The sequence below is a fragment of the Brassica napus genome, chromosome A10 (assembly GCF_020379485.1).
Source record: "Brassica napus cultivar Da-Ae chromosome A10, Da-Ae, whole genome shotgun sequence".
NCBI classification, from domain to species: domain Eukaryota; kingdom Viridiplantae; phylum Streptophyta; class Magnoliopsida; order Brassicales; family Brassicaceae; genus Brassica; species Brassica napus.
Genome location: NC_063443.1, coordinates 19277989 through 19302704, shown reverse-complemented (window position 1 = coordinate 19302704; position 24716 = coordinate 19277989). Strand labels below are relative to the sequence as shown.

The 24716-nt window shown below is 34.9% G+C and overlaps 5 protein-coding genes across 6 annotated transcripts; 3 read left to right on the top strand and 2 right to left on the bottom strand.

Annotated features, from left to right (window-relative positions):
- The first annotated feature begins 483 nt into the window (after positions 1 to 483).
- Positions 484 to 2331, top strand: LOC106372619 (lipid phosphate phosphatase gamma-like). Its single transcript, XM_013812864.3, has 2 exons — positions 484 to 1327; positions 2009 to 2331. Exon 1 carries the CDS (start codon positions 634 to 636, stop codon positions 1312 to 1314), a length of 681 nt encoding a protein of 226 aa, XP_013668318.1. The 5' UTR covers positions 484 to 633; the 3' UTR covers positions 1315 to 1327; positions 2009 to 2331.
- A 4030-nt stretch (positions 2332 to 6361) lies between these two features.
- On the top strand, positions 6362 to 9857 carry LOC106390590 (zinc finger protein JACKDAW). Of its 2 annotated transcripts, XM_048742678.1 has the most exons (5): positions 6362 to 6905; positions 7252 to 7651; positions 8479 to 8744; positions 8819 to 8947; positions 8978 to 9857. In XM_048742678.1, exons 1-5 carry the CDS (start codon positions 6719 to 6721, stop codon positions 9514 to 9516), a joined length of 1521 nt encoding a protein of 506 aa, XP_048598635.1. In that variant the 5' UTR covers positions 6362 to 6718; the 3' UTR covers positions 9517 to 9857. The 2 variants fall into 2 exon arrangements, with proteins under 2 accessions (XP_048598635.1, XP_048598634.1); XM_048742677.1 differs by having other exon boundaries at positions 6365 to 6905; positions 8819 to 9857.
- A 1292-nt stretch (positions 9858 to 11149) lies between these two features.
- LOC106372620 (dnaJ protein P58IPK homolog) lies at positions 11150 to 13729 on the top strand. The gene is made up of 9 exons (XM_013812868.3): positions 11150 to 11459; positions 11685 to 11850; positions 11930 to 12131; positions 12217 to 12377; positions 12446 to 12539; positions 12617 to 12829; positions 12900 to 12977; positions 13063 to 13281; positions 13371 to 13729. Exons 1-9 carry the CDS (start codon positions 11330 to 11332, stop codon positions 13560 to 13562), a joined length of 1455 nt encoding a protein of 484 aa, XP_013668322.1. The 5' UTR covers positions 11150 to 11329; the 3' UTR covers positions 13563 to 13729.
- A 4234-nt stretch (positions 13730 to 17963) lies between these two features.
- LOC106370726 (probable E3 ubiquitin-protein ligase LUL1) lies at positions 17964 to 21742 on the bottom strand. Its single transcript, XM_013810726.3, has 3 exons — positions 21345 to 21742; positions 20761 to 21217; positions 17964 to 20683 (listed from the first exon to the last, which is right to left on the bottom strand). The coding sequence occupies exons 1-3, from the start codon at positions 21674 to 21676 to the stop codon at positions 20579 to 20581; spliced, it is 894 nt and encodes a 297-aa protein (XP_013666180.2). The 5' UTR covers positions 21677 to 21742; the 3' UTR covers positions 17964 to 20578.
- Positions 21743 to 22390: 648 nt separating this feature from the next.
- LOC111201353 lies at positions 22391 to 22905 on the bottom strand. Its single transcript, XM_022693073.2, has one exon. It carries the CDS (start codon positions 22708 to 22710, stop codon positions 22519 to 22521), a length of 192 nt encoding a protein of 63 aa, XP_022548794.1. The 5' UTR covers positions 22711 to 22905; the 3' UTR covers positions 22391 to 22518.
- Positions 22906 to 24716: the final 1811 nt, after the last annotated feature.

Below are 24716 nucleotides of genomic sequence, written 5' to 3'. Positions count from 1 at the left end.
CTCCATGCAGCATACAGCTGATGATATCAACACCTTCCACTGTGATGCACCAAACATATAGTGGATGATCTCATGCGGCATACAGCTGATGATATCAACACCTTCCACTGTTTTGTCGACTAGTTTGGTGTCTGGGGAAGAATCGGAGCTGTGTCTAGCGACTCCACTAGCGATGATGCTGCCACTCCGTCTCGTGTCTCGTCCACCATCTCTAACTTTGGTTGGTGAGACAATTAGGTTTCACAGCTAAGGAGTATAAAACAAGTTTGTATTTCCTTTTTTTTTTGAATGACTAGTTCGTATTTCCAAGTGTAGATAAAATAGCAATTTTTATTTATTTTGGTCAACGATAAAATTAAAAAAAAAAATAGCAATTTAGCTTCTTCGTCTTTTGTCGGCAAATAACAAATTGACCAAACCTGCTGTTGCTGATGTGGCAAACCCTATACATAACGTGTCGACTTCTAACTTGTCGCTTGCGTACACCGTAATGTAACGTGACGCACGTGACACGTGTCACGCATCCACATTTCCTCCGGAGCCTCACCGTCTGGCTCTTTCTTTCTCATCCACGTTTCCGTCAAGGGAGAAGACGAAGAAGCTCAAAGATTCCTCTGGATCTACCCACCCCAAATGGACCTACCACACCAGCTCAAAGCCGTAACTCTCACGCACGTCCGCTACCGCCGCGGCGATCAGCTCGGCCACTTCCTCGCCTGGATCTCCCTCGTCCCCGTCTTCATCAGCCTCGGCGGATTCGTCTCCCATTTCCTCTTCCGCCGCGAGCTCCAGGGGATCTTCTTCGGCGTAGGCCTCGTGATCTCGCAGTTCATCAACGAGTTCATCAAGACCACAGTCGAGCAGGCCCGCCCCGAGACGTGCGCCCTGCTCGAGGCCTGCGACTCGCACGGGTGGCCGTCGAGCCACTCGCAGTTCATGTTCTTCTTCGCGACGTACTTTAGTTTGATGGGGTGCAAAGGGATCGGGTTCTGGTTCGGGTTGAGGAGCAGATGGATTCTGAATCTGTTGCATTGGTGTCTTGCGGTTGTGACGATGTATTCGAGGGTTTATTTGGGGTATCACACGGTGGTGCAGGTTTTCGCGGGGGCGGCGTTGGGGGTGGTTGTTGGGGGGAGTTGGTTCTGGGTGGTGAATAGTGTGTTGTATCGTTATTTTGAGGTGATTGAGGAGAGTGCGTTGGGGAGGATGCTGTGTGTTAAGGATACTTCTCATATTCCTGATGTGTTGAAGTTTGAGTATGATAATGCTAGGGCTGCTAGGAAGAACATGGAGGGCGGCCCAAAGTCTGATTGATTTGTTTTTTCTGGTGAGTCTGAAATTTCATCACTGTTTGTTAGAATAAGCATATGGGGAATCAATGGTGAATGCTCAATGGTGAATACTCATTACTTGTTGTTTCATCTTGTTTTGCTATAGGACGAATTAAATGAATGGAAATAGAATAGCTAGTCAGAGTACTTGTGGATAAGAATCTGTTATCTTTGTTCGTTGGAGGTGTGTGTGCCAATTTTGGCAGTAGATACAAACATGAAGAACAGGGTGAAAGTTAATGAAATGCATTTATCGAAAGAAGTTTTCAGAACTTGTTTTTTACTCATTTTACAGTTTTGGCGCAGTTTTAGATTTTGTACTAAGGAGTTGCTTGCCATACTTTTGACATATGTATTCGTTCATGGAGTGCTTGTTGCATGCTGATTATAAGCTTTTATAACTTATTCGCTATCAAAAGATTTTGAGAACTATATTCAAGCAGTTTGATTGATTCATTAAAACACTAATAATGGATGCATGAGCAAACAATTTGTTCTCCCATCTCGGTTGTTTAAGATAGTAGAACTGAACCATTCTTCTTGTAGCTCATTGAGCTATTCTGTGATCATCCCTCATAACATTATTATTTTTGTGCATTGCTTAATACCGCCAACAAATGAAGATCTGATTCAGTTTCTTGTATGTTTTTCCGGAAACGCGTCTTATTTGCTTGCAGGTCGGGAAAGCATTGTTTAGCCACTGTCTAAGACTTTATGACATTGGTGAGATTAGCTGTCATATAATCATGAAACTCACAAGAAGAAGAGCCTTCTTCACACTTATTATTTATTATGTCATCTTTACTTCCATTTTCTTTGATCTATATTGAAAGAGACATTGCTTCATAATAGTAAAGAGAAAAAGTTAATGACTTATTGATCTCTCGTTTCGGGATTCAAGCACTCTTGTGTGTATTTCTTTAGTTATCAGGACACATTACACATTATTTACAGTTTTCAAATTTTCGGAGTTGTTTAATGAACAAACAGTAAGACACTATTCACCGCTGCATAGTCCTATTTTAAGTACAAAACGCTCTGCTATACGTTATGGACTTGGGTTGCAAACCACTTTAGCCCAAATACTACAAAAGTGTTATCTCGCGGGTATATGGATAGGCAAGTTTGTTAACTGTGTCAGGTTACAGAGCCATGCAACTTAATCCAAAGTGAATGTTATAGTGTTTCAAGGGTCGGTAGAATCATGTCGGTTCCTTGTGTTCTAGCTGAAACACAGCCCGCGACTTTTCTGTCTTTCAAAGCTTAAACTAAAATAACTTTTATTCCAAGTTTTTAACCAGAAACCAACTTTTGCAGATATGCTATATATCCATCATGTTGTTTGATACGTCTAAATCATATTTTTATAATGACGTGACGTCTAACTTATTTGAATATTGACCGGAGGGAGTTTAATAATAACACCAGCATCCATATTCAAATACAATTGTTACACAAAGTAATAATTAACAAGGCACAAGTGGAGTCATAATATGACGTTTATATAACAATATTTATGCTAACTTTGTGTTGTAAAGATACAAAAAGAGATAAATCCGATCTATATTGGAATCAAAGTTTTAGTTCCAGAATTTACGGTTGAATCAAAAAAAATTATTTTGTATAATTGTATAGACGTATCAATTACATATGATAAAACTAAATAATGAGATTTTAAAGTCGTATATACAAACTTTGGATACCAAGAAGGGAATATTAAAGCATCCAATGGACCAAAAGAAGGCAAACACAAAAAGCCAAAATAGAGGTTGAGTTGCATTATTTATGGAATTTTCAATGTAATCTAATCTATAAGATATGTATAATTATTGTATACTTGTTCGTTTATGTTACATTTCGAGAATTAACTATCAGAAATTATATTTAATACTACCGTCGATCTTCTCATATATGCATGTCTGCGTTACCTTTTTCAAAGATTTTTTACCAGTAAAAAACAGACCTTAATATTCTTAATGATTTTGATGTAATTGTAGTAGTTAGTGGACTCGCGCGAAGTGTGGTGATGCCAGAGAATTTTAAACTTGCATTCACCTTTCAAAACTGTTGATATAAATATAAAATAAACATAACTTCCAAATAATATATCTATTTATTAAAAAAACAACATCGATGTTTAAATGAGTTGAAATAGAGATATATCAAACCATCACCTTCATATAACAACCTCTCACACATATTAAGCGTTGAATTTGAAAATTCTATAATTATTTTATCAAGCATCAAAATTGTAAACGTAAACCATGTTCAGTAGACAATTTTAAAATGTGTAATACAATCAAAGATATATAAAAGTTGTTTATACCAGCGTAAGCAAATACTAGAAAGCCATCACTATTTTAGATTTGGATCCAAATCTAAAAACTGGAAGTGACAGTTATCGTTATCACCATGATGCTCATGAACTTCTAGGAGCCTGATTGGGAACTTTTGGAGTAAATGAAAGTAACAAAAAAGGTGGAAATGAAAGAAAATAAAAAAGAGGAAAAATGAAACACAAGAATTACTTTCGTAAAATGTAGCCCAACAATGAGTGTAACTTTACTTTTGATTGAATAGTAACTAGAGAAAATGTAGGAAAATGTAGTTTTACCTGATTGGCAGTTTTACAGCTTAACTAGGAATCAAATTTTCCCACTAATGACAGTTGCGCAAGGTATACCATTCAGTCAAAGTCTATATGACTGAAGATTAGAAAGAAAATATTATACTCCTTCTGTTTCATAATAGATGATGTTTTAGAAGATTTTTGTTGTTTCAAAATAGATGATGTTTTGATATTTTATGTTATTTTTAATTTTATTGAAAACTGTGTAACCAATTAGATGTTGTAGTCATTTATGTAATTGGTTGAATGATTTTTAAATTATATTTTTAAAATTACTTTTTAGAGAAAAGTAAATTTTTTAATATTTGTGCACCAATGAATAATATCATCTATTATAAAACGGAAGGAGTACTACATTGATAATAGAAGAAGAAGAGAAATGTGCATGAAAATCATAGCTTCAGAAAGAGGGTCCCACAGACAGAGAGACAGGCGTCACGGACTGTCCTATCGTCTTCATCGGGAAATGCCAAAGATCCTCTCTCTAACACAGTACAAAACAACATGCAACATGCCATGTTTGGGCCAACTCTGTAATTATGCCTTAATCATTTCTTTCCAGTATCTCCTTAAAGGCATTCCCGTCTTCTCACTTCCTCGATATCACAAACCTAAAGAAGAAGAAGTTAGGAAGATCTAACTTGTATGATAAGTTGATAGAAGAAAGCATTTAGTCTTCGTCGTTCAAAAAAAAAAAAAAGCATTTAGTCCATTCAAGATCTATCAAATAGCTTTATTATGTCCACGCACATGATCGTTATTTTGGAAATCCAAATTCGTAATATTTCAGACCTGTTTTACTCTTTTATGCTCAAATTGATAACACAAAAGATAAATAATTCACCTGTGATTGAACCATGTTCTGCTTCCAACAAGACTTTTAGTTTAATTCCGGCTAACATTACTACATGTTTTACTACGTGTCTACGTGTAGTATAGTAATAGGCTTCAGATTAAAAAAAAAAAAGGGTAGTACTAGGCTATATATCATTTGATCGCTGTATTATTGGTGTCATGGTCATCAATAGATCTTTGTTTTCGTGTCAATATACTGATCGTTAGTACCACATGTTGACTTCTCTTGTGTGTACATTTAATTACATTTGAACCTAAATCACTTTTAGAAAAAACACTAAATCACATTTAGTTGAAAACTAAGTCACTTTTCTTGGCATATGACAATGAATCATAGTTTGCACTTCCAGTTTAAAAAAAAAAAATATTTGCATAGATTATAGTTGAACGAATACAAATTACAAAAAGGCTTTTTGAGTTCCTAAAACTTTTTGGGAGTCAAAGATGGTGCTCCCTTAAAAAACCGGGAACTTTTTGCATCTACCTATATGCTTTGTTCTTGGGACACAGAACATTTTCTTTGTGAAATACAATTTCTTGGATGTACAAAACTTTTACTACTTATAATAAAGTAGGAGTTGAAACTATGTTCAATTAAAATTATATATAGGTCCAAAACATAGCAAGTACAGTACATATTAACGTAGTTTTTCATAAATTAATTAACAAAAACTGCTGTGAGGAATTGACAACTAAATCTATCAACGAAGTGTTAAGATTTTATTAACCTAATGAAATTGATATCGTTAAGAAACCATACTTGAAAGGCAACTCTGTGTCATGCAAAAAATATTATCATAAGTAAGATAAAGATTTAGACTTAAAAAGAGTATATATTTTACATATTTAGGCGATCACATATAAAGGAGTCTATATATGCATGTGTTTTAAGATGCATGCATATATGTGTTTGAAGATGGTAAAATGAATAATTCTATATATCTAAGGATCAACAACAAATAACTAAACTTATCATAAATAACAAAAATACCAGAAACTAATTAAAATCTTATAAGTTATGACTGATAGATAAATTTAATAAATACCAAATAAAAAGTGATAGATAAATGTAATAATTAATAAGTCAATCATTTAAAATCATACTGATAAAGTATTCAAATGTATTAATTTCTTTTGATAAAATAATTAAATTCCAAAATATCGACATAACATAACTAAAACACATATACATACACTTTTTTTATAACAATATCATAAATGTATCAATGTGGATCTCCCTTAAAAAAAGTTCCCCCAACTTTTAAACACCCCATGGATGTACAACACATGAAAGCCAGTTCAAAAAAAAAAAGATTTACACATGCACGTGTGTCTATGTAACTGCGATCGGCTAGAAAGGGAGAGACTGGCATTTCCGAAGAAATTACTAGTATTATATACTATTGTAAACAATTACTTTCCCTTTTGAAAGAAATTATAGATCAACTAAACCAAAAGAAAAAAGGTAGGTCTCTATAAGAACATCTCCCAAATCTCTCCATTATTTAGACGGAAAACTTTATTTAGAAAAAAAACTTTATTCATGCGTTAGTTCTGTTTTTTTTTTTTTTTAAATAACAAATCATCTTTCAATATAATCTTTATATATACATATACTTTCGTGCCTTCTTCCTCATCTTCTTTGGTATTTTCTTGTCATTTGGCATAACCAAAGAGTCAAGCACATTCAAACATTCTCAAGCCCTAAATCCCAAAAGAAACTTATATGCTCTTGTTCTTGTTCTCCCTCTACAAACTAAACCCTAATTAACTATCTATTTTGTTTGTATACTGTTCTAAATCTCCTGACCACCTTCTTGTTTTCTTGCAAAGTTTTATAAAAACAAAAAAAACAAAACCCAGTTCTTGTTCTCTAGCTCTGTTTTACATCAAAAACAAAAATATGCAGATGATTCCAGGAGATCCATTTTCTATTTCATCTTCGATGGGAGGGTTTGTCCATCAAGAACAGCATCTTCATCATCTTCAGCAGCATATCCAGGACATTAACCCTAATTCTAACCCTAACCCTAATGCTAAACCAAACTCTTCATCAGCTAAGAAGAAGAGAAATCAGCCTGGCACCCCAGGTACTACCTTAATCATCATCACAATATACTTATATATATTTGTATATATGTTTTGCTGAAACACTTACCCATATATATATGTATATATGTTTTGCTGAAATACTTACCCATATATTTATGTATATGCATATGGATATTGTGTATATTCCATTCTTTGGTTATATCCGAATGGTCAACATACGTATAAGTGTGTTTCTTTTATAGTCTCTATATAAGTAAGAGATCGTTGAATTCATTATAACAAAATATTCATTACAAGAAAATAGAAACATCATATTTATACACACATACTAGTATTCATTACAAGAAAATAGTACATCATATTTATACACATATATATGGACAGATCCAGATGCGGATGTCATCGCTCTATCGCCAACCACCCTCATGGCAACAAACAGATTCGTGTGCGAGATCTGCAACAAAGGATTTCAAAGGGACCAGAACCTACAACTCCATCGCCGTGGCCACAACCTTCCATGGAAGCTGAAGCAACGGTCCAACAAAGAGGTGATAAAGAAGAAAGTATACATATGTCCTATCAAGACTTGTGTTCACCATGATTCTTCTAGGGCCCTTGGAGACCTCACTGGAATCAAGAAACACTATAGCCGCAAGCACGGCGAAAAGAAGTTTAAGTGCGAAAAGTGTTCTAAGAAATATGCTGTTCAATCTGATTGGAAGGCGCACGCGAAAACTTGTGGCACTCGTGAGTATAAGTGCGACTGTGGCACGTTGTTCTCCAGGTACTACTACATTTGATCATTTATTTGGTATTGGCTTTTGGCTAGTTGATGTAGAAGTTAATTAAGTTTATACTCGAACTCGGTAATCTTTTTATTGCAATATCGAATGACAACAAGGCATTGAAATAATGTAAGTGTTAGAAACTAAGAAATTTGTGTGAAAAAACTAATAGAAATGATGTATATGTATGATATCTAGCTATAGTGTAAGTATGATTGTGTGTGTACATATCCTGTGATTTGATACTGTTGAGAAGTTTGATAGAGTGCAGAGCATTAATTGAAGAGTTTCTGACTTTTGGGGAGCACTATTTTATTTTAGTCTAAGATTTTGACAAAAAAAAAGCTGCATACTTTATGAATTATGAGTATGATATTCTATGACATTTTTGATGGTATGAGCATCTATTTATTTTGTGTGTTTGTATGTGTACATGTCTATTTGGCTTCACTCTTTTCCCCTATTCACACGATCAATATGGCAAGGAACTATACATATATATATATCGACAACACAAACAAACATGTACATATGTCTGATGAGTTTTAGTGTTTTACAGTATGCTTTTTATTTTAATAATCGAGTTTTGTGTTTGTTTCTGTCTTCATGTCTTGATTTTGCATAGGAGAAATAAATGCTTCATCCGGCAAGAATGTCTTTGTTTGTTTTACAAATGATTTCAAATTCAATGCTATGTTTAGTAATCAATGCCATTATCTGACTTCTTAATTTTTTTTTACAACTGTTAAATTAATAATAATAATTATTATTATTATTATCACATCTTATCAATTTATCTAAAAACCTTAATCGTTTTCTATTATAGGAAAGATAGTTTCATTACGCATAGAGCGTTCTGCGATGCATTGACAGAAGAAGGTGCAAGGATGAGTTCACTTAGTAATAATTCAGCGATCTCTACAACAACGATGACGACGAATCTTAACTTTGGAAATGATTCACATGTTATGAATAATTCAAATCTTCCACATGGATTTGTCCACCGAGGAGTTCATCATCCCGACATTAATGCTGCTATCTCTCAGTTCGGTTTAGGGTTTGGACATGACCTAACTGGAATGCATCCGCAAGGTACATCATATCTCAACCATATTCCTAATTTTCATATTATTTTTTTGTTTGCTTAAATGTTAAATTTCATATAGGTTTATCCGAGATGGTACAAATGACCTCCTCTGGGAACCACCATCTCTTTCCGTTGTCTTCATCATCAGTCCTCCCTGACTTTTCCGGCCACCACCACAACCAACAATTCCAAATTCCCACTACTTCCACAAACCCTAATCTCACCTTATCATCATCCTCAACATCACAACAAACCTCAGCTTCACTACCATCACTACAGCAACAACACCAAACCCTGAAAGACTCTTCTTTCTCCCCACTCTTCTCATCCTCCTCCGAAACCAAACAAAACAAGCCTCTCTCTCCAATGTCTGCCACTGCTCTCTTACAAAAAGCTGCACAAATGGGATCCACTAGAAGCAACTCCACCACGGCTCCGTCCATCTTTGCCGGCCCTACAATGACGTCATCCTCATCCGCCGCTTCTCCTCCACCTCGATCATCTTCTCCAATGATGATCCAACAACAGCTCAACAACAACTTCAACACTAATGTCCCAAGAGAGATCCATAATCTTGCTCCTCCTAGCAGTGGTGTAACCACGAGTAGTGTAGATAATAACCATCGATTTCAATCAAACCGGTCAGGTATAACCCCGGTTCAGCAGATGGGTCTAACCCGGGATTTTCTTGGAGTGAGCAACGAGCACCACCCTCACCAAACTGGTCATCGTCCGTTTTTGCCTCAGGAACTCGCAAGGTTTGCTCCATCGGGTTGATAGATTGTCTTATGTTATTAGATCTGATCCACTACATATGTGGACTGTGAATCAAGAGAGAGATGGGGGGACAATTTTTGGGGTTTAGGACTGGAAGTTTCTTTGAGAAGACAAGTCTAAGAATCATACCCCCCTTGTGAAGCGGTCGGAATGTAGGGACAAAGGTTGACAAGACATCGTCATACATTATATGTTATGTACTTTTAATATGTTCATGATGATCATCATATATGTATACCATGACATGCATGGGTTTGTATTTCGCGATATTGTCGTTTCGTAAATGTTATTTGTTTTCGTTATTACAATTATTGGGATATTCAAGTATTTGGTCCGTATAATTATCTTCAGGCTTTCCAGGCTATTTACTACCAGATAATGCTTTTCATTGTCAGTTTGTCACCAACCGAACTTGAATGTAGTGATGCATATGAAGAGAAATTGGTTACGTTGTTCATAGAATCATATGTTAAAAAAAAAAAGAATCATATGTTAAATATATTGTGGTATGTTCATGATGATCTACTTAAATCCAAAAAAATTACGTCTAGAATTTTAATTCACAAACAAATTTGATATATCCCAATTAATAACCTAAAAACATTCTCCTTGACACACAATGTCGCAACAAAGGTAAAGAAAACAAGTAAACTTAGTTTTTAACGTCAGAGTAATATCCCAGTTACGTTTACATAACTGTTTCTTCAATGTAATCTTTAGTTCGTGACGCAATTTTAATTTTATATAGAACTACATAAACCTAAAAACGACATTATTGTTTAAATTTCCTTTTAATATAGGTAGTTGATGCAGACCCATGTTCTCAAGATGCGAGGTCTATGTTCCTTTGGATTCTGCAAAAACTAAAACTATTTTTAACGATATGAGCTTTCAGTAGACATATAGGCCTTGTCTTTATTTTGACTATCTCTAACTCATCCACGAGATAGAGAAAAAATGAAATATGTCGTTTTGTGGATCCATGCACTATTCTTTTTTCATTGTCAAACACAATATATAATTGTAAAAGTTAATTTCTCCACCAATAACTAACTAATCCTAAGTGCCACTTAACCATAAGCTAGAAATGCAGGGATTCATGAAAAGAAAGAGCACTCTACCTACCTCTCTAGTCTCTATATATGTAGGGCTTTGTATATGTTATTTTACTATTAAAATAGCTACTTTTAAAATTTAAAAACATTTTAAGATTAATAACGTCTTTGGAAAAGTAATGTTTGTTTTCATCCAAATCAAGAGAATTATGAAAAAATAATGAAAATAAAAATCCGATTTATTTCATGGAGATAGGATTTCGTACATTTTTGCTAAACCTGAATTTCCCTTTTACTTGTTAAAACTCGTTACTGATCCGGTTAACATTATAGGCCCGAAGCCCATATTAACCTCGTCAGGTTCTATTTAGGACCCTCAATTTTCAAAATCTCGTGTAGAATCTCAATAGGGGCCCAATAGCCTTCTACCCTTACGTGGCAGAGTTAGGCCAGCGTGTAAATAGCTCATTCACACGTGTTAGCTTTTCATTAGCAGGCGTATACGCTATTAGGACCTACTTAAAACACGTTACACGTGGAGCATATTTATTGGATAAACCAACGTGTTCTTACCAGTCACACTGCAAAATCAAAATCTAAAGCTTAAAAATCGATCGAGGACGATAATCTGAAAACTCGAGTTCGTGCGAGCTTTGAATCAGAGATTCTTCTTATTCTTCTTCTTCTTCGTTGTCGTTCGTTGTCTCTCTGATTCAGAATATACTCCAAATTGTATGTGTATGAATTGAAATCGAAGAATGGATCTGTTACGAGTCGGGTCGGGTATGGATTTGTTAGCGTGGAGAGGAATGGCGTACACTCTTCTCCTCCTCAACTTCGTCTTCGCTTGCCAGCTTCTTCTTCTCCATCCTCTCGTCTCCGCTTTAGGTAAATTCGTTTCGTAAAATTGATTAGCTGTTTAGTTGATTTAGGGTTTACAAATCGTCACTAATTAGCGAATTGCTCCTTTTGGTGTTGGGCCTGGGCTTGTGATTGGATCCGATTCGAGAATTGATCAAATTTGGAAGCTTAGGTTGTGTTGTGAGCTTGTGAGAGTGAAGCAATAATAATGCATTTTTTTTTTAAATTTTTAGCTTATGTTGTTTTGTACAGATGGACAATCTGTAGATGCTGCTGAGTTATTTGAGAGAGCTTCACAGAGCATCAAGGTCAAGCGTTTTAGCGATGCCCTCGATGATCTCAATGCTGCTATTGAAGTAGACCCTGCACTTTCTGATGCTTATTTCAAACGTGCGTCCGTGCTTCGTCATTTTTGCAGGTATATTAGATAATGGCTAAAAGTTTTTATCTTTGGTTTGGCATTTGAGTTATATTCTCTGTTTCATGTGTTGTTGTAGATACGAAGACTCTGAAAATAGCTACCATAAATATCTAGAGCTACATCCAGGCGACTCCAATGCTGAGAAAGAGCTCTCTCAGCTTCATCAAGCTAAGAGTGCTTTGGAGACTGCTTCGTCTCTTTATGAGTCAAAGGATATTGGGAAGGCTCTTGAGTTTGTTGATAAAGTTGTTCTTGTCTTCTCCCCAGCTTGCTCTAAGGTGATCGATCCTATTTCTAATATCTTTTTAATAACTCTTTTGATCTTACAATTTTCTTATTGTCAACATTGTTTTGTCACTTCAGGCGAAGCTTCTTAAAGTGAAGCTGCTTATGGTGTCTAAAGACTACTCAGCTGCAATTTCAGAGACTGGTTATATCCTCAAGGAAGATGAAAACAACCTCGAAGCTCTTCTCCTCCGTGGCCGTGCCTATTACTATTTAGCAGATCATGATGTTGCCCAAAGGTTAACTTCAAACTTATTTCAATCAGAGGGAATGTTTGTATCCAAAACTGATAAACTCTCTGTTTCAGGCATTACCAAAAAGGGCTTCGTCTTGATCCAGAACACAGTGAGCTGAAGAAAGCATACTTCGGTCTGAAAAAACTGCTCAAGAAAACAAAAAGCGTGAGTCCTCCTGCAAACCTCTTTAGTCTTCCTATAGAACACTGAGCTTTAACCACCTGCTCTCTTTTTTTTTGCAGGCAGAAGATAATGCAAGCAAAGGAAAGCTGAGAGTTTCGATAGAGGACTACAAAGCAGCTATAGCTATGGACCCTGAACACACTGCACATAACGTTCATCTCTACCTTGGACTATGCAAGGTCTCCGTCAGGCTTGGCCGTGGAAAAGAAGGCTTAGATAGCTGTAACGAAGCACTTAACATTGATTCAGAACTCACCGAAGCATTACATCAGGTTTCATATCAATTAAATCATATCATTAACTCTCATCAGGTTACTGATCTGATTATTACGACTTCCTCAGAGGGGAGAAGCTAAACTGTTGCTTGAAGATTGGGAAGGAGCTGTGGAGGATTTGAAACAAGCCGCTCAAAGCTCCCAGGTTAGTTAAAGCTAAGCTTTGTTGTAATAACCTTAAACTTGGATCTTTTAGAACTCAGCAGCACACATGTTTAATTGTTATTTAGGACATGGAGATTCATGAAGCACTTGGTAGAGCAGAGAAGGCATTGAAGATGAGCAAAAGAAAAGATTGGTATAAGATCCTTGGCATTTCCAAAACTGCATCCATCTCTGAAATCAAAAGAGCATACAAGAAGCTTGCTCTGAAATGGCATCCTGATAAAAACGTTGACAATAGAGAAGAAGCTGAGAATCAATTCAGGGAGATCGCTGCAGCTTATGAGGTTCCCAAATAACAAAAATCTCTTTCACATTCACTTACACATACAGAGAGAGTGAGGGTATAATATCTAACTTTTGTAAAATTGATCAGGTTCTTGGAGATGACGATAAACGGGCGAGATTTGACAGAGGAGAGGATCTTGAAGAGATGGGCGGAGGCGGCGGCCATCATGGAGGATTTGATCCATTTGGCGGCGGTGGAGGTGGTGGATACACCTTCCATTTCGAGGGCGGTTTTCCCGGTGGTGGTGGTGGTGGTGGTTTTGGCGGTTTTGGTTTCTAACTTAGGCATGAAAGGCATCATCATGTAACCTAAAGACTAAGCTTTTTTCTTTCAAACTATACTCAAAAACACTTGTTGCATTCTTTCTTCAAGAAAGTTTTTGTTCAACTGCAATCTTAATGTTTATTTCATTTAGAATCAAAACAATAACACATGATAGCACAATCTTTAACACTGTCTCAACTTTAAACATACTCATTATCGATTTTACAAATAAATTTATTTATCTAAAATACTATTAATTAAATATGTATAACTAATAAGAACATAAATATATTTCAATCATTTTTTTAGTCTGAAAAATGTCAGAGTACCAATCGGTAAGAAACAAAGCGAGCAGTTTATAGTTTTCAATCTCATTTAGGATTTCCTACTCTGTTGTCTGAAACACGGTGGTGTAGTCGCATGAGTGTTTGTTGGCTGGTGATGAGCATGGCTTCTCCTCCATTCGATAAACATGGTAATAACCGTTGTGCCGGACATGGTGAGTCCAAATCCAACCATAGTGGCTAAGCAATGCACGAAACCGGCTGCTTAACCTGCATACCAGTTGTTGAAAATTTGTGAGAACCAAAGTTAAATTTAATGGCAGTTCATCAACTTTTTTTTAATGGAAGTTAAATTTATTCACTAAAAAAATTTTTTTTTTTACAATAACCGTAACTTGATATTTTTTTTTGAATGAATGTTAAATTTATTCGGTAAAAAAAAACCTTTGTACAATGACTGTAACTTGATCAACTCTGCTTATTGTATAACCAGGTTCTCTAAGATAGGATACTGACCATGGATGTAACATGATCATCAACCGCATAGCTCCCATGCATGGACTCAGGATTTGAGTGAGCTAAAGGGGTAACGGGTAAAGACTCTGTCTTCTTGGATTTTCTAGGAGTTAAAGAGATTAGTGAGAGACCATGTTCTTGGAATATTAGACTTATCTCTGCCGTTATACACCAAAGCCACGCCTTCCTCAATATCTGCATTGTTGTTCCGGTTTTTGAAGTTAAAGACATTCTTCAGATTAGTCCTTATTCTTGACGAGGAAGGACTGATGGATCCAACGCGTCTTCTGATTCTAGGACTTGCCATGGGAGAGAAGTTGAACCTTTTCTACACGGGAGTGGAGGAGTAAAGTATCCATTTGCTCTCAAGAAATCGTTTTCTTGTGGTCTCAACTGTATATCAAACACAAGGTCTCTCCATCTTTCATGTTGGCTTGGTGATATCTCTTCAGTAATCTCAGCAGAAAGTTTATTCTACAAAACACACAAAAGAAGAGAAGATTATTCACTTAGTTTTCGTATCAGTTCCTCACAAAAATTCGATCAAGGAGAAACCATTAAAAGTCTTTGCAGAAGATCACACCTAAAACCTTTTAAAAAAAGACCTCAAGGGCTCAGCTAAAAAATTAAAAAAACTCTACCATTACAGCAGGAGAAATATCTTGGCAGGAACCATCATCATGTTCTTCTACTTGGCGAATGTTATCTTGATCACCATCCATCATCCTAGTTCAAAACTAAACTCAGAGCCAAGACAGTTTAATAATAAAAAGGATGAATCTGTCGGACCCTTTTTGAGGTAAAATGATGATAACTCTTCAATCATGTATCGTCTTGACATCCGTCGGTTCAGTGAATGCCCCCACCGTTTCTCTTTACTATAAGGCCTAGATTTGGGTTTGAATTTTTGTCCACGTTAAGTTATATACTATTACTTTTTGGGGGTGAAAATATACTATTACTTTTTAAGCATAGATTCTTAATACTTTTTGTCAACGTGTTGTGGTGTATGTATATATCTTTATTTACAGCCATGTAAGTTAGTTTTCAATATTGGAAAAACAAAAAAAAATAAGAAGCAGTGCACTTTAAGAGAGGACACATATATATTGAAGAAGGATTGTATAAAATAAAAGTAAAGAGTATGATAACAAAGTTGCATAATATTACATGTCATAAAGTTGGATATTATTAAATGTCCTTCAACTTTTGTATGGTGTCATTCACCAATAGCAACTGCTTCATCACACTTGACTTAATCTCTTACCTTCCTCAGCCACGATTGTATCGCTCTGCTATACTTGTCAGCGAAGAATGGTTCGACTTCGAGGCTGAGGATAGATTAACTACACTCTGTGGATGTGATTGTGGTTGAACATTAGTTGATTCGGTTGTTCCCTTTCCTCCAGTGCAGCAGGTGAAAATATTCCCCATGACTAAGTGATGTAAGACTCTAAAAGTGGTGTCTATCTACGATAAAATCGAAGTTCGGATTTTATACTAATTTTGTTGTGTGGTTGGTGGAAAACATTTGTGTAAAGTTTGACTTTGGCGGGACTATGTATCAGTCATAGTCAAAGTCTGTTTTTTTCTTTGATATTCTAAATTTGTAATAATTTGATTATAGAAAGTATCCCACCACTTATAAAACAAAATCTTTTTTTGAGAATTTTAGATACATAAGATCTAACACTGGTACGACCCAGAAGTCAAGTTACCCAAACCATAATAGTATTTTTATGGTTTTAGTGGATATTTTGATTTATTTTTCTTCTAATATATATAGATAAATAAAATTGATATTAATTTTTCTGTTAATCCTATATACAGTAAATCTCTATAAATTAATAATATTGGGACTTTGGTATTTTATTAATTTATAGAGTTATTAATTTACAAAAAAAAGTTATTTTTAAGATTTTTCTATTGAAAATATATTTTTATATTAATTGTGTTACGTGGTTGGTGGAAAACATTTGTGTAAAGTTTGACTTTGGCGGGACTACTTATCAGTCAAAGTCAAAACTAGCTTTTTTTCTTTGATATTCTAATTTTGTAATGTTTGATTACAGAAAGTCTCCCACCAGTTATACAGCAAAATATTTAATTAAATGTTAGATAAAGATAAGATCTTAAATCCTAGATTATAATTATATAAAAGATCGTGATAATTTTCAATTCAAAAAGAGTTTTAACGAGAATACAACCAAAAATGAGGGAAACATGTAAAGTGGTTAAAAAAATAAAGATACAAATAGGAATGGGTGTTTTACCCCAAATTGAAACTCAAAGTTTAACCCGAACCGAAAAACCAAGACCAGACCCAAACCGTTATACAAAAATATTGAATGGGATTTAAGAGCTTGGTATTTTCATGTTCGTTATTTCGAATATCTTTTAGTTAGTTTAGGTAGTTTAAATAGCTTTAATTACATTTTTGAATAATTTATACTAGGGTCGGCCCGCCCTACGGGCGGGATATATTTTATTTGTGTTCTAGATTATTATTTTTTATATGTTTATGGTTTTTGTTTTTAATTTGCATTTGCAAAAGATGTGTGATAATGATTTTTGTTTTTTAGAAAGAATTAGGTGAGGAGGATTATATGTGATAATATATATTTTGCTTGTTTGCAACAGTTGTTTCTGTTAACCATGTTATTTAAAAGAAAATTCTAATAACCATGGCCTTACAATTTGTGTTGTTTTCAGAGATGAGTTTTCTATTGTTTAACCATATTATGCTTTGTATAATGGGTTGGCTTTTTTGGGTTGCCCGATTGGGTGGTGAGTGGTTCGTATCGGGAATAAAATCGTTAAAGTACGATTCATTATGAGATTTCTTAAAATTTTAAGGTTCATGCAAAATTGCATGGATTGAGATATTAAGAACTCAGCGGGCACCTTCTTGCATATTCACATTACTGACTACCAAATACCCTGCAGTCCATTGCATCTCACTGGCATATTCAGTGGCATCAAGTCCAATTTTTTTATGAAGTCAGATATAATCTAGAGTAGAAAATTTAGGCTTTGAAAAAAAATCATGGAAAAAATTCACTCAATAGCAAGCCTGATAGAACTTGAAGCAAGGAAACCAATTCAATGATCTTACAACGTGGCATTCTCTCCATTGAATAAACATTACTTTATATATAAGGATAAAAAAAAAATTTTGAACTGATATATATAAGGATAATTGTAGGATTTTTCTGACAAAAAACGTTTCTCGGAAAGTTGTCGTTGAAGTTTTCAGAATATCTCAGATTATACCGACATATAAGTTTCTCGGTACTTTGTCGGAATTATTCATCGGAGAATGGACAGTAATAAAGTAAATTGTTTACCGATGAATATCCGTGAAAGTCGAAGTTGGAATTTGTTTTTGTGTTTCAATAGATATATATTTATTAAATATACTGTTAATTATATATCTAATACTTTAATCTTAATATCTAACTCTCTAATCCACGTGTGTGGTTTATATCAATTGCATGCATTTTTACATTTTCTAAATTTTTATTTAATATAACATAGATTTCCTGTTTTTGTGTTCAAAACAAAAAATCCTCTTATCTTCTCTTCCACATATCTCTGCAAAGAGCTGATCTTTTTCGAATCGAAGAGCAGGTCATTGTTTTTTCTTTTCTTCTCCTCCTTTCCTAATTTTGCATCCTTCATTTATTCTTTCTTTTTCCTTTTTTCTCTTTCGTTCTTCCCCTTCTCTCTTTCTTTATGCCTCTTTCAGATCTGTAGTTTTTTTTAGCTAAGTAAGATCTGTGAATCGCTCAAAACATCACCACCACTCACTCAACTCTTTGCACGACTGCCGTCACTACCGCAACCTTTTCACTGCCACCGTCACAATCGCAACTTCTCTCATCGCCAACTTTGCAACTCCTTGCACCGCCACCACCGCACTTCCACAACCCTCGCTGCAATTACTCCCCCGCCGTTTCCGCTCACTCCACCCTACACCTACGCTGTCGAAGAGAGAGCATCCGGAACCCTCACCACCGTTGCAATTTACACCGACCAATAGTAAATATAGTTTATTTTTATTTCTTTTTTTTATTTATATAGGATTTTGATGGTTAATTTTTTTATATGGAGAATTGGAAAATTATTGGGATTGTATTCCTGAAGTTCATCGGAATGTTCGGGTATATTTTCAATACAGAGTTCCGACTAATTTCGGAGAAACTAAGATTTCCGAGACCCAAACTCCAACTAAAATTTGATTGTCGGAATGTAGTAGGAGATACTCATTACGGAGAAACTATGGCTGTCGGAGATTAGGCATTATTCTTGTAGTGATATCAGTCTCTATCTATCCGGTTGTTATTAGAACTTTAACTAAATTAAATTACGAAGAAAGACCCAGGAAAGAAAACAAAAAGCCCTCATAGCATAGCCCACAAAATATTAAATGAAACGCAGAGTATTATGGTAAAGGACACCTGGCGACTTCACAGAGTGTGACTTAGTGACGTGTCCTCAGCAGGAGAGACTCCAACATTTTTTTATATAATTAGATATTTGAGTATTTTTGTTAATTTTTAAGTTTCTTAAAAGTATTTTGGAGCGATTTCAGAATTAGGTATAGTTCAATTCTAACCAAATTTGAAAGAAACCGAATCGAACTAGACCTATAAATTAGTAAAATACAAATGGGATTTATGAGCATTGGTGTTTAAGCGACCTGAGAATATGATGAATGTAGCCTTTGCGTTTGTCTTATCTTCTTCGCTGTTTTATGTCTACTAAAAAATAAGAAGCAATGCACTTTAAGAGAAGACACATATATATCAAAGAAGGATTGTATAAAATAAAAGTACGAGTTTGATCACAAAGTTGCATAATATTACATTACATGTCATAAAGTTTGGATATTATTAAATGTCCTACAACTTATAACTGGTCTCATTCACCAATAGCAACTGCTTCATCACATTTGACTTAATCTCACCTTGCTCCGCCACGATACGACTCTGTTCTGGGGGAAGAATGGGCCGAATAATACGACCTCGAGGCTGAGGATATAGACTGATTAACTACACTCTGTGAATGTGATCTTGGTTGAACAGTAGTTGTTTTTGTCGCTGAATGTGATCGTGGTTGAACAGTAGTTGTTTCCGTCGCTGGAGGAACATTGCTTCCCCATCCTGTGGTGAAGTAGCTGAAGATATTCCCCATGACTGAGTGATGTAAGACTCAAAAAGTGGTGTGTCTTTCTGCGATGAAATCGAAGTTCGGCTTTTATATTAATTGTGTTGTGTGGTTGGTGGAAAACATTTGTGTAAAGTTTGACTTTGGCGGGACTACGTATCATTCAAAGTCAAAGTCTGTTTTTTTCTTTGATATTTTAAATTTGTAATAATTTGGTTATAGAAAGTATCCCACCACTTATATAACAAAATCTTTTTTTAAGAAATTTAGATACATACGATCTTACACTGGTACGACCCAGAGGGCAAGTTACCCAAACCATAATAATATTTTATGGTTTAAGTGGATATTTTAATTTATTTTTCTTCTAATATATATAGATAAATAAAATTGATATTAATTTTTTTTTATTCCTAAAGACAGTAAAAACTCTATAAATTAATAATGTTGGGACTTTGGTATTTTATTAATTTATAGAGTTATTAATTTACAAAAAGTTTTATTTTTTAGATTTTTCTATTTAAAATATATTTTTATAAAATAAGAAAAATACTTGATTTTAGTCTATATACATTAACAATCGTTTTTCAAATTTAACATTTATATTAGTTTTATTATATTATTTAGTGTATATAAAATATGTCTCATACCCAAACCGTTATACAAAAATATCGAATGGGATTTAAGAGCTTGGTATTTTCATGTTCGTTATTTCGAATATCTTTTAGTTAGTTTAGGTAGTTTAATTAGCTTTAATTACATTTTTGAATAATTTATATCTTTGAGTATTTTTGTTAATTTTTAAAGTTTCTTAGAAGTATTTTGGAGCGATTTCAGAATTAGTTATAGTTCAATTCTAACCAAATTTGAAAGAAACCGAACCGAACTAGACCTATAAATTAGTAAAACACAAATGGGATTTATGAGCATAGTACCAAAAAAATATGAAAGGATCTGATGAATATAAAGATATATGATCATAATGTTGCATAATTATTACAAAACACAAGTTGATTGCTTAAATAATTTTGTTCATCTCCATCTCCATTTCTTCCACTGCTTTTAATATTTTAGCGGAATCTTCAAAAGCCTCTCTACAGGTTGTCTGCAAACCGGACACAAATTTGTCTGAAACCTTAGCTCCTTAGCGCATCCGACACACATACACTGTTACACACACATAAACCAATTCAAAACTCCACAACACAAAAAAGAACTTCAGTAGTATAAACTTTATTACATACCATGTGTCTGCAAGGAAGAACCAGCACATCGCGTGGTTCTGACAAGCAGATAACGCATTCCTTTCTTGCATTCTCATCAACAGCGTCCCCAATCCCATAAATATCCTGCAACTCATACCTGGTCCCATTCACCGATATGAACTGCTTGATCACACTTGGCTTAATCTCACCGTCCTCCTTCACATAAGTCACTTGCGTAATCTGCATGCATCTAGATGACTTTCCTCCTTCTGGAGCTGCCTCCAGATTAATTGCCAGCGGGAAAATATCTGTTTCTGCCTCCTTGAATAGCTCTGAATCTTCAAACGCCGATAAGTCCACACCGGTTCCAGATGGTTGTATGAACTTCTGATCAAGTCCTTTCTCAAAATCAAATGTGATTGGCTGCAAAGTGTCTGCCTTTGTTGCTGTGAGCTGGAACTCTGGGACTTCTTTTGCAAAGAAAACGACTGTGATCCTGTGTTCTCCCCCAAGACAAACAAAAGGGTTAACTAAGATTCAATAAAGACTCAAACTTTACGACCAAAAAAAATAAAAACTTTTTTTTTTTAAAAAACGCAACGAAAGTGGTAAAGAGTTTAAACCTTCCGGAGACGAGTGCATCAAACGTGAATGCAACGAGAAGACGACCCGGGTTAACCGGGTCCGGTTCGAGGCTCAGAGTCTCCTTCATCAGATTAGTGTCGTTGCGAATCGTGACGGGGTTCTCGTCCACGACATCACGAGGCGGCGGCATCGGATGATCGTACGGCTTCGACATAGTTCCCTGCGGATAATACGACGTCGCGGCTGAGGATACAGATTGATTAACTGGAATCTTGGGTGGATGTGGTTGAGGAGGAGTTGTTTCCGTCGCCTCCGGAGGAACATTGCTCCTCCGCCTTTTTCCACCACAGCAGCAGAAGATATTCTCCATGATCTCGATCTCTCAGGTTCTCAGAAAGTGGTGTGTGTCTTTCTGCGATGAAATCGAAGTTGGCCTTTTTATATCAGTTTGTGTTGTGTGGTAGGTTTGGTGGAAAACATTTGTTTAAAGCTTGAATTTTGGCGGGATTAGTATCAGTCAAAAGTCAATGTTTTCCTTTTTTTTTTCTTTGATATTAACGTTTTGAAAGCAGCCCACCCCTTTCTTTTACAGCAAAATATTTCCTTACGAATTTTAGATAAATCTTGGATTATGATTATATAAGATCATTGATAATTTTCAATGCAAAAAGAGTTTTTGAACTAGAATACAAACCAAGAATGAGAAATAAAACATGCAAGTGGTTAAAAAAAAAGAAGATAAAAAAAGTCATATGGGAAAATATTTACGGTGGGTTCGGAAATGTGGTAAACGCCCCAATTCGGAACCTACCATTTATAGTTATCTTTCTGCGTGGTAAGGCGGCATGGGTACATAACTTTCACGTAAAATAAATGGCGCCGGTAAATCAATTTCCACGGGGACTAGTGCCTTCTGGTTGGGATATGATTAAAACAAGAGGCTGAGTGACGCTAAGATAACTATTAGCACGAACACTACATATTGTATGGGTGATATTTGAAGTGATCGTCTAACTACAAGTCATAAGAGTTCTTAAAAAAAATACAAATAACTAATATCATGAGATATTTTACCCCCAAAAAATAACTATTAATTATCATAAGATTTTATGATATAATTTGTAAATATACAAAATCTCGTCTTATACATTTATAGAAGAATACAACAAAAGGTCTATCTATGATCAAGACGAATGGTCGATCAAATGGTCATTAAACGTCGTCTTTAACATGTTCATGATCGTCTTTTTCGGTCTCTCGTTCTTCTAAAATGGTCTCAAGAACCGGACAAGTTGATGGCTTCTCCGGAAAAATTATCTGCGGAGGAGCCGCTTCCATCCACCATGCCACATCCATCTTCACCACCGTCAAATTTCGATGGCGCTGAATATCAAAGAAACACATATTCGAGAGATAGATTTGAAGCTGCAGATTAATTCAAAATACTACTTTTTAGGTTGAAGAAGTGTTCTGGTTCAAGGACATATATAGCGCAAGAGAGAATGATTGGTTGATTTGAAAGCTGGAAAAATGGACGATCCATAGTGAACGATGTTGTTTGTTGACGACTTGGTCTTGTTTGCTATAAATTACATACAAAACGATGAAACCAACAAGAATATTCTAGAACCTCTAGTTTTTTTTTGTCTTGCATGAGTTTTTGGTACTGCATGAGAGACACGCGTGTATCTTTACGTTCCTACACTTTTCTTTCAAATGTTTAGATATTTATTTCTGCGTCGTATGTCGCTTTTGTGCAGTTTACATCACCCCAAGCTTATGCGTCGTGTGTCGATTTTCTAATCACTATTTCAGTGTGTCATACATAGTTCTTCTGTTTTAATAGTATTGATTTTTAATATTTTTTGTCAGTATGTCGTACGATAATGTATATATCTTTATTTACAGCCATGTATTTTATTATTTTTGCTAGTAGGTGGTCAACTCGTAACATGTCAAAGTTAGTTTTCAATATTGGTGTTTAAGCAGCCTAAGATGATGAATGTAACCTTTACCTTTGTCTTATCTTCTTCGCTGTTTTATGTCTACTAAAAATAAGAAGTAATGCACAAGAGAGGACACATATATATTGAAGAAGGATTGTATAAAATAAAAGTAAGAGTATGATCACAAAGTTGCATAATATTACATTACATGTCATAAAGTTTGGATATTATTAAATGTCCTACAACTTATAACTGGTCACATTCACCAATAGCAACTACTTCATCACACTTGACTTAATCTCACCTTGCTCCGTTTCGAGGCGGCTCTACCATAGTTCTGGACGAAGAAGGTTTCGACTTCGAGGCTGCGGATACAGATTGATTAACTACACTCTGTGAATGTGATCGTGGTTGAACAGTAGATGTTTCCGTCGTTGGAGGAACATTTCTTCTCCATCCTATGCTGAAGTAGCCGACGATATTCCCCATGACTGAGTGATGTAAGACTCAAAAAGTAGTGTGTCTTTCTGTGATGAAAACCAAGTTCGCCTTTTATATTAATTGTGTTAGGTGGTTGGTGGAAAACATTTGTGTAAAGTCATAGTCAAAGTCAGGACTACATATCAGTCATAGTCAAAGTCTGTTTTTTCTTTGGTATTCTTAATTGACTTATTTTTGGGTTCACCTCCTAAAGTTTACCAACCAATATGATTGTGTTATTTTATTTTTGATATCTTTTAAAAAAAATGAGATATTGTCAAATTATATTATGTTTTTAAAAGAATAAAAATAGAAAATAAAAAAATAGTAGTAATTACAAAAAAAAAAAATTAACGTCGTCAGTAAAACACTAAACCCTAAATCCTAATCTCTAAACCCTAAATACTAAATCCTAAACTTTTGGATAAACTATAAACCCTTAGATAAATCTCAAACTCTAAATCAAAAACACTAAACACTAAACACTTCCTCCAGTTTTGCTGAAGAAGCTAGGTTCCTCCCGTGACAGACTAGGATTTAGGATTTAGAGTTTAGTGTTTTAGTGTTTAGTGTTTTTGATTTAGATTTTATGATTTATCCAAGGAATTAGGGTTTATCCAAGGGTTTAGAGTTTAAGATTTTAGGGTTTAGGGTTTAGTGTTTTGATGACGATGTTAAAAATATTTTTTAACTTCTTTTTTCTGTAGCTATTTTTTAACTTCTTTTTTCTGTAGCTACTATTTTTTTTTTATCTTTTCATTTTAAAAATATAATATAACTTGACAATATTTTATTTCTTTTTCCAAAAGATATCGAGTTTAAAATAATGAAATCATATTGTTTGTGAACCTATAAGTTCATCCTATGGGGTGAACCCAAGAATAACTCTTCTAAATTTGTAAGAATTTGATTATAGAAAGTATCTCACCACTCATACAACAAAATCTTTTCTAAAGAATTTTAGATACATATCTTACACTGGTA

Bases quoted from the DNA above. Each gene is read 5' to 3' on its own strand.
- LOC106372619 (XM_013812864.3), top strand. From the start codon at position 634: ATGGACCTACCACACCAGCTCAAAGCCGTAACTCTCACGCACGTCCGC.
- LOC106390590 (XM_048742677.1), top strand. From the start codon at position 6,719: ATGCAGATGATTCCAGGAGATCCATTTTCTATTTCATCTTCGATGGGA. The intron at 7,652-8,478 runs GTACTACTACAT...TTTCTATTATAG, and splicing joins TGTGGCACGTTGTTCTCCAG to GAAAGATAGTTTCATTACGC. The intron at 8,745-8,818 runs GTACATCATATC...AATTTCATATAG, and splicing joins AACTGGAATGCATCCGCAAG to GTTTATCCGAGATGGTACAA.
- LOC106372620 (XM_013812868.3), top strand. From the start codon at position 11,330: ATGGATCTGTTACGAGTCGGGTCGGGTATGGATTTGTTAGCGTGGAGA. The intron at 11,851-11,929 runs GTATATTAGATA...GTGTTGTTGTAG, and splicing joins GTGCTTCGTCATTTTTGCAG to ATACGAAGACTCTGAAAATA. The intron at 12,540-12,616 runs GTGAGTCCTCCT...TTTTTTTTGCAG, and splicing joins TGCTCAAGAAAACAAAAAGC to GCAGAAGATAATGCAAGCAA.
- LOC106370726 (XM_013810726.3), bottom strand. From the start codon at position 21,676: ATGGAGAATATCTTCTGCTGCTGTGGTGGAAAAAGGCGGAGGAGCAAT. The intron at 21,218-21,344 runs GTTTAAACTCTT...GGGAGAACACAG, and splicing joins GATGCACTCGTCTCCGGAAG to GATCACAGTCGTTTTCTTTG. The intron at 20,684-20,760 runs GTATGTAATAAA...TGTGTGTAACAG, and splicing joins TTCTTCCTTGCAGACACATG to TGTATGTGTGTCGGATGCGC.
- LOC111201353 (XM_022693073.2), bottom strand. From the start codon at position 22,710: ATGTGTTTCTTTGATATTCAGCGCCATCGAAATTTGACGGTGGTGAAG.